Source organism: Amblyraja radiata, chromosome 6, assembly GCF_010909765.2.
Source record: "Amblyraja radiata isolate CabotCenter1 chromosome 6, sAmbRad1.1.pri, whole genome shotgun sequence".
Taxonomy (NCBI): Eukaryota; Metazoa; Chordata; class Chondrichthyes; order Rajiformes; family Rajidae; genus Amblyraja; species Amblyraja radiata.
Genome location: NC_045961.1, coordinates 25,359,946 through 25,368,616, shown reverse-complemented (window position 1 = coordinate 25,368,616; position 8,671 = coordinate 25,359,946). Strand labels below are relative to the sequence as shown.

The following is an 8,671-nucleotide window of genomic DNA, read 5'->3' as shown; positions in this document are numbered from 1 at the left end:
ACAGATGAGCTGAACTCACCAGAACTCTCTTTTTCTCACATTAAACTTATTATATTCACTGGAAAAATGTGTTATGCTACAATGTCACATGTTCAAAAGAAAATGTGAAATAAAATTGTGTTGGGTTATTAGTAGGGGTAACGTCGTAATAATTCAGAAAATCTGCGGGTCCACCCCACCAATATCCCAAGGATGCCAGATTATCAGTTTTGAATTATGTCGTACAAGTAGGCTACACGGCGAGGCATTTTAAATTATATTCTGGTTTGTTGTTCGATTTTATACTAGTGCAGACCCAATAAATCGCCTCTTGCAAAGATGCTCGAATTAGATTATTTGACACAGCTTGATACGTCGAGAAATTTAACATCCCAACAGTGAATTGATTCTTTGTATTGCAAAGACACGTTGCTCACTTGGGTTGAAGATGAACTGAGATGATTTAGAGAAGAAGTAAATATATCCTGCAAAACATATAAAAGATAACATTCACGTGAGGTCACACAATCAGTTTCAAACAATGTTCTCCAGATATGCATTTGTATTTCTGCATTCACATTTTTAACAGTTTTTAGCAAAATATATTTTGGTCCTGATGCATCTTAGAAAATCTGTATAAGTTATGAATGATACTAACTGAAAAGAGTAGTATGGGGTGTCTCTGTGTGATGTGCTTGGATCTTTGGTGTTGAAAGAAATATGGTTTCAAATTTGCATTATAACTTTGTTTTAGAAACAGTGCAATGCTTGAATTAGAAGATGACATCAAAGTAGGAGGGGCAATAAAATCAGCAGAGATTAATCAGAAATGGCAAGTAAATGTGGAGGGTTTCACCTGAGCCATGATGTTAAGAAACACCAAAGAAGTGACATGAATGGCTATTTGTTTAAGATGCTGGAAAAATCGAAGGTAGACAATAATGCTGGAGAAACTCAGCGGGTGCTAATTGCATCATTTTTCTCGGTAACTGTCACCTATCCATATTGTCCCAAGATGCTGCCTGACCCGCGGAGTTACTCCAGTACTTTGTGCCTTTTTTTGTAAACCAGCAACTGCAGTTCCTTGTATCTACCTATATGAATATATGACATGTTTGCCCATAAATCAGAATCCAATTGAATTGCACTGACCCCAATACTGCTCTGCTTAAGTCACATCACTGTATAGACCAGGGGTTAATCTGGAAGTTTAAAGATCATCAGATTAATTAAGTGATGTTGAAGAAGCTGAGTGCAATGTTTCTTTAACTAAAAATATTGATCTGTGAACATTTGAATTAAATGTAGATGTAGGTGCCTGGTTCATCATTTCACCACTTTGACAGGTGTAGATTTTCATTGCAGAGGTGGTCAAATGCAGCTTTTGTAACTGAAATTTTAAAAAACACCAACACTTCAAAATCTCAATGTATGAAAATAATATTTGTGTCTAAATTTACCATTACGTTCAACTGCTGCATCCAGCTTGGAAGGGACTCCTGGCCAGTCATCCACCATCCGTCGTGGGTAACCTTCATCCATCCTCTGTTTCACTTCATCATAGCTAAAAGACAAAAAGATAAGTGAAGGGATGCACTATCAAACAAAACATCTAGACACTGGACTCTACATAATCTTGAAAAACAAAAATCACAGAATTGACCTACATAACAGGTGTGTAACAATAGTAACAATATCCAAAAACAGGTGCCAGGTAATGCTACATTCAGGCTAAAGTATTTGCATAAATGTTTTTTTATACAACAAACCATTACCTCCAGTACTGGCCTCTTGCAAAGAATAATGTCTTTGAAGTCTTCTCAATATAAACAGTGGCATCTATTTTCCTGATGTATTTTGGAATACCAAATTTGTAGATGGACATTGGATATTCCGGCATGATGGTGTAGCCGTCGATGGCCCAGTATTTCATTCCTATTGGATTACAGGACACATGTTGGTATCTGCATATCAGCAAAAGTTTTCCCTTTTAAATAACTCCTCCAGAGGGCAGCTTCTCAATAGGATGGAAGACAGCCACCACCAATGCCTCTGTCTATTGATAGTTCACTGTCCTTAACACTGTCCTCAGTAAGGAAAAGAAACAGGGCTCACCTTTAATAACAATGAGTAAACCATTTTTTTGATTTTCGTACGCAGCATGAATCCTGGCAGGAAGCTTTGGCCAAAATGATTTAATTAAAACAAGCTCACTAGTAGATTGATGTGGATATCTCCTCCAGAAAAACCTAGTAAAATAACAAAAAATGATCAGAATGTGTAAGTAGCCCAACTGAGAAATACAACATTGGCATGTTCCTCCATATATGTTATATTTGACTGTCTATTTAACACAACATCGACAAATAATTTCAAATAATATATTATTTTAACTACTTGACATACTGATATTAAAACTGGTAAGTGATGCATTCCATAAATGAATATAATTTCTACATTACAAAATCAAATGCAGTTAAAAAAACATTTCCCTGGGTGCAGAGGTCTCTGAGAAGTAGTCAGGTTATAGTAGTCAGCTTGTCATTTCCCCCTGTCCCCATTCACTGCCCCAGGATAATAAGGATGGACCGGTTTTCATTGCTTCTTCTGTTGAGCATAAGAAAAACTGGAACAGAAGCGGCCCGTACTGTCCATCAACCTACTTTACCCTGATTTGAATCAGCACCTACTTCCACAAAATAGTTATTGGCTAGTCTAACTAGTTACTGACTCAAGATATGAGGTGGAGTAGACATCCCAATCAGCATCAATGGTACCAAAATGGAAATGGGCAACAGCTTCAAGTTCCTATGCATAAATGTCACTGACAATTTGTCCTGGATCAACCACCCACATTGAAGCCACGGTCAAGAAAGCACACCAATGCTTTTATTCTCCAAATTACAAAGAAAGGTCATGGACACTTCCCGGATTCTACAGTTGCACCTTAGAAAGCATCCTGTTAGGATGCATCACAGCTAGGTTTGGCAACTGCTCTGCCCAAAACGGCAAGAAATTAAAGACAGTCGTGGATGTAGCCCAGTCCATCGCACAGATCAGTCTCCCCACTTCGACTTCACCTACATTTTACACTGCCTTGAGAACATTTCCTTTTCACCCCATCATGCCCTCTATTCCCCTCTCCCATCAGGCAGAAGATACACAAGTCTGAAAGCATACACCACCACATTCAGGAACAGCTTCTTCCTCATTTTCATCAGACTACTGAACAGATCTTGTATAAGGCAGGGTGCAGTCCTATATTAATGTTATTAACAGCATTGTTCTCAGATATTTTGCAAATTTCATACCGGTCCTTAAAATATAATGTTTCTCCACGAAGACTAGCAACAGCATCAAAATACAAGTAAGGATCACAGACATCAGGCGTTTCTGCTGGTGGTGGATGCACCTCATTTGATGAACCTTGTGAAAAGTAAGTAAACATATTGTAAATAATGTGGAATATGCAGGTACAGCAGGCAGTGAAGAAAGCATGGGAAACAATAGTCAACAGCTTATGTAGTACTGGATAACATCATTAAATCAGGGAAGTATAATTGTAAAACACACTGGTTTATTGCTTCCAATCTTGATTAACTGGATTAATGGACATTTGGGCTTATACAAGTACCCATGCCATCATCTCTTGGCCATTTGAGATACTCCTCCTTTATTATAAGAGTGTGCATGATTGTGTCCTTCTACTTAATAGCACAATTAACTTTGATGTCCACAATTACAAAGACCACCCATCACCAGGTCAGTTCAATAAACTGTAGATAATTCTTCCTGACCTCCGTTACGCAATCTACGCAGCTGATAAAGGTACAAACGCTGAAACTTCCGAATGTTCTAATTTACATTTAATTCAAAGGCCCAATAGATAAAGGTGAGACACAACACATTCAAACTTTAAAATGTTATTTTATGGCAATTTTTTGTATTCTGGACAAACAACTATCAAAGCATATTCATTACACTGGCAGTGTACCAGAAGCTTTTCACTGTACCTCGTACACGTGACAATAAACAAAACTAAACAGTGCTTAAACTATCTGCATCATCACTGATTACTAAGGCAGGAATAGTTCAGCATTTATTTGATACTTAAACTTACCATATAGAGCTTGGATTCCATTAACGTCATCACGTGCGAGACGGAACTCTTTCATCGATGTGTATACGTACATTGGGTACATCAATGCACCGGGATCTTGAGAGTGAGCCAGTCCCAATGCATGGCCAAATTCATGGGCAGCCACAATAAAAAGATTGTACCCTAAGGTAAAAGGATTACAAGATGGCAAATTTAAAACCTTCTCTGATGGATATTTAAAATGATTATCAACCAATGTCCAAACAATGAAGTATTAACAGCATGGAATTTAGCAGTAATAAGTTTCATAGAATCTTTATTTTTTTCCTCAGACATGCTGAAAATGTGTATTAGTACATTTTATCTGTTAATGGGTTGAATTAGTATGTTCATGGTGAGGAGCTTTAACAACTTACAATCTAATTATATTTCAGAGCGACGATGAATAAAATGATTCTTTGTAATTAAATCTCCACCAGAAAAAAAAATAGTTTACATCAAGAATTCCAAGGAAAATATTTTTTTAAAGATTAATTTTGCTAGCTAACAACTTAGCTGCACTTTTACGGAAAAAAACCTTATTGGTCAAAGCTCATTTTTACCAATGATTATTATGTTAATAATATTAGTCAATTGTTTTACCATTTGATCCCATTGTCCATTCTTCATCTTCATCAAAGTGAGCGTCCCCTCCAATACCTTCACCTGGAGGAAAAGCATGGGCCAGTATGCTATTTGGTCCATCAAATGGATAATTGTCTCCATGTTCTGGAAATAATGCAACAAAATGCATGAAAAAACAATTTTGGAAGCTGTGAATGGCTTACTGTATGCAAAATGTTAGAAATGATGAGTTAAACAAATTTAAAAAAAAAAAAACTTCTCCCATTATCTCCCCACCAATCACATAAGGATATGTTTTAAACACATGAAAATCCTCACAGCCAGCTTCCTGTTCCATAGGAAGTGAGACCTCTTGACCATGCTGCGCATGACCTACCGGAACCATCAGGGCATCTCACTGGAGATCTCAATCTTAAGGTCACTGCAATATTCAGTAACATAAAACTATTTTTGTGTGTGTGGAGGGTTGTGAACATGAATTTGAATAGGAGTCCATTAATCCAGAAAGTCCTATACTAAAGGGCCTGTCCCACTTAAGCGATTTTTTGGGCGCCTACAAGCGACTTCAGCAAAATTTTCAACATGTTGAAAATTTTTCAGCGAGAGTGGCAACAATTTTTGCTGTCGTCGGTGCTCTCGTCGGTTGTCGCCGGGTGTCGTAGCTGATTTCCATTAAAACTAGTCCCTGGCAGTCGCCTAAAGAGTCGCCTAAGTGGGACAGGCCCTTTATGGAGTCAGAGGGGAAATTTCTGCTATTCTTGACCCTATGGAAATCAATTTTAAAGCCTTTTGTGTCCCTAGAAAAAAGTGGATGGGGCATATTTGGATGGCTCTCCTTATTTCTCCCTAAAAACTATGTTGTACATGTTGTATGTTGTACATATGCAACAGATTGTATATGAACATAATATACATATTATGACCAATGCCACATTAAGAAGTCGATGGCAGGAGTACTGGTGTGAAATGGTCAGTCATTGCCTTCCGCTACCTGGTGCTCAGGTTGCAGAATTAAGTTCTGCTTCTCTGTCTCCTGTCTTGTTGCACTGTCACCAGCTGCTCTCTGGTGCACCACAGCTGAACTTCATACATAATCATGAGAGGTACCAACAGACCATTGACTATTTAGCACAAAGGTACACAAAATTGCTGGGGAAACTCAGCGGGTGCAGCAGCATCTATGGAGCGAAGGAAATAGGCGACGTTTCGGGCCGAAACCCTTCTTCAGACTATTTAGCACAGTTGGTTTGAGGAGAAATGAGAAGCACTGGTTCCATTTTACTCTTATTTTAAGCTGATGGACAAACTGTTACAATGCAAGAGACATTTGCATCCTTAGCCCCAGTCTGTAATTGAATATAGGATCCTACAGGGCAGTATTTCTGGAGTGCGGAACCCATCTCATCTTTAACAATACAGAGTAAATGGGAAATTTGTACCACCAAATAAATAATCAGATATATATTTTAATTGATTGATGTATAGAATTTGGACACCACCTGAACTGAGGAGATAATTAAGAGCCAACTGCATTAGTGGGTCTGGAGTCACATACAAATCAGACTAGGTAAGGACACCAACATTCATTCCCTAAAGAGCATTCATGAACATTGTATTTTTCTAACAAGCAGTAGTTTCATGCATACTATTTCTAAGACAAGCTTTTTAAAAGTTTCACATTAATTGCATTGTCGTGATTCAATTTCTCGAACTGACATGATGAGATTTAAAGTTACATCTCGAGACCAATGGCCCAGAATGGGGTCATCGACTGAGAGACATAAGTTTAAATCTATTAGTTTATGAATCAACCACTATTTACCACATATTATAAATAATAATAATGTCTGTGTTTCCTTCCACTATCATGATTATGAACAGTCTACGACTTGAAATATTCATCGGATCATGATACATTTTTGAAGCATTTTAATTATTTGCGTTGCTTGTGCATATTGTATTTCCTCAAAAAAGTTCTATTAGTTTGGGCGGCACAATGGCATAGCGGCAGAGTTGCTGCCTTACAGCGCTTTAGACCCGGGATCGATCCTGCCTACGGATGCTGTCCGTACAAAGTTTGTACTTTCTCCCCTTGACCACGTGGGTTTTCTCCAGGTGCTTCTGTTTCCTCCCACACTCCAAAAATGTACAGGTGTTTGGGTTAATTTGTAAATTGGTCAAATTGTAAATTGTCCCTCGTGTGTAGGATAGTATTAGTATACGGTGATCGTTGGTCAGCAAGGGCTGAAGGCCCTGTTTCCTTGCTGTATCTCTAAAGACCAAGGTATTAAAAGTAAAGTCTAAAGAACTTTGGACATCAACATTTATACTAAAAAAGCAACAACTTAAAATAAATCTGTTCATACCTCTAGCCCCAAATGTGATCATGATATCAGCTTGTCCCTCATTAATTCTGCTGAATTCCAAAGGCGTGACATCACTCCAAACCTTCAAAGCTTTCTCTATTGCCAGGTGCACCTCATCATGTGAAAGATCCGGCGTATAGTTTATAATTCTTTAATAAAGAAAGCACAAAGTAAGAATTTGTACTGAATACAATTGATCAAACCTTACTGGAGTAGGACTTTTCTCAGCGTATAGTATGCACCAGTTAAACTCATCTTGTTCTCTTCAACAAAGATTTCTTATGCCACAAATTGTTGGAACCTTAAGGTGGGTTTGACAAATAGAGTATCTTAAGCCATAGGGAATATAAGGATATAACATCTATATTCTTCAACAACATGATTGAAAGATTGAAAAACAAACAGAAATAAAAGAGAAGGAGCATTAAATTGAATAATTAAACAAGCTCAAACAGGGGAAAGATGTAGAATTTTATTTTTTAAATGATTGAATTACGGAGATTGAAAAAGGACCTGAATTTTTTTTAAATCTCTGGATATAACATAAATTGTCATGAATAAAACTTCCGGAATGCCGCATGATCCTTTGAGTTACTCCAGCACTTTGTGTCTATCTTCGGTTTATGCCAACATCTGCAATTCCTTTCTACACAGTTTAAAATAATCCCTTTCTAAACATATTGAATGGCATTGCATTATTAACTATTTTGCCATTTGTAGATTATCTAAACATAATTACAAGCCCAATTATCTATAATAAGGTCAATATTCAACTGGTACATTAATTCACAAGTTCTTTAAAATTACAAGCAGACTAAGGGTGTGATGCTGTTTGCACAATGAAAACTGTAAATCAATTTGAATCAATCAAAACATTCTGTAAATTTTCAGTTTAAGACTTCTCAGTTAATCACCTAAATTTCTAAGATGAATGGAGTACCAATACAATTGTATACTGTTATCCTACTAACAGTGTTTAGCCCAACCAAACACTGAATTGTTGTTGAGATGTACTGTGCAGAAGATTACCTGTATGTTAACTTATTCTGTTTCCATTTCAGTTTTCCTGGGAAGTGATTATATTCAGCAACGTCAGGAACTCCACATCGAGGCTTTTCCATGACTCCCAGAGTTTCAGCATCTAGAGAGCCAGTTACCCTGAGGCCAAAATATTCTTGCATTTTCCTAATCTTCTCCGAAAATGAACCTGATGCTTTGTAGATTTTGGACTTTTCCATGATTTGTGTTGAGTGATCTTCAAGATTGTAGAATTGGTTCAGGTAAGTCTTCAAAACAAAAGTTTTAGCATTGTTAATGTTGCCTTTACCTATTAGGAAAAATAAAATTATACTAGAAAATGGATTTCACAGCATATTGTTACTTGCATTCTGTACATACCTCAGCCAACTGCCGATCCTTCTCATATTTCTCAGCTTCGAAAAGTCGCGGAATAGCAGAAGTACATGTTACATGAACTAAAACAAATAAAACTGGAGACCAAAAATACTTCATCTTTCTCTTCTCAACTGAAGGATATTCAGGACACTTCTGTTTCCTGGCTTTTCCTTGTGGCTTTTATACTATGGTTTGTATAGTGCTCTGC

General features: G+C 37.3%; 1 protein-coding gene across 1 annotated transcript; it reads right to left on the bottom strand.

The window, feature by feature from the left end:
- Positions 1-363: 363 nt before the first annotated feature.
- LOC116974700 (collagenase 3-like) lies at positions 364-8,262 on the bottom strand. Its single transcript, XM_033023420.1, has 9 exons — positions 8,098-8,262; positions 7,069-7,217; positions 4,721-4,846; positions 4,100-4,261; positions 3,291-3,405; positions 2,095-2,228; positions 1,755-1,914; positions 1,440-1,543; positions 364-464 (listed from the first exon to the last, which is right to left on the bottom strand). The coding sequence occupies exons 1-9, from the start codon at positions 8,247-8,249 to the stop codon at positions 364-366; spliced, it is 1,203 nt and encodes a 400-aa protein (XP_032879311.1). The 5' UTR covers positions 8,250-8,262.
- Positions 8,263-8,671: the final 409 nt, after the last annotated feature.

Bases quoted from the DNA above. Each gene is read 5' to 3' on its own strand.
- LOC116974700 (XM_033023420.1), bottom strand. From the start codon at position 8,249: ATGCAAGAATATTTTGGCCTCAGGGTAACTGGCTCTCTAGATGCTGAA. The intron at 4,847-7,068 runs GTATGAACAGAT...CATTATTTCCAG, and splicing joins GATCACATTTGGGGCTAGAG to AACATGGAGACAATTATCCA. The intron at 4,262-4,720 runs GTAAAACAATTG...CTTTTACCTTAG, and splicing joins ATGGACAATGGGATCAAATG to GGTACAATCTTTTTATTGTG.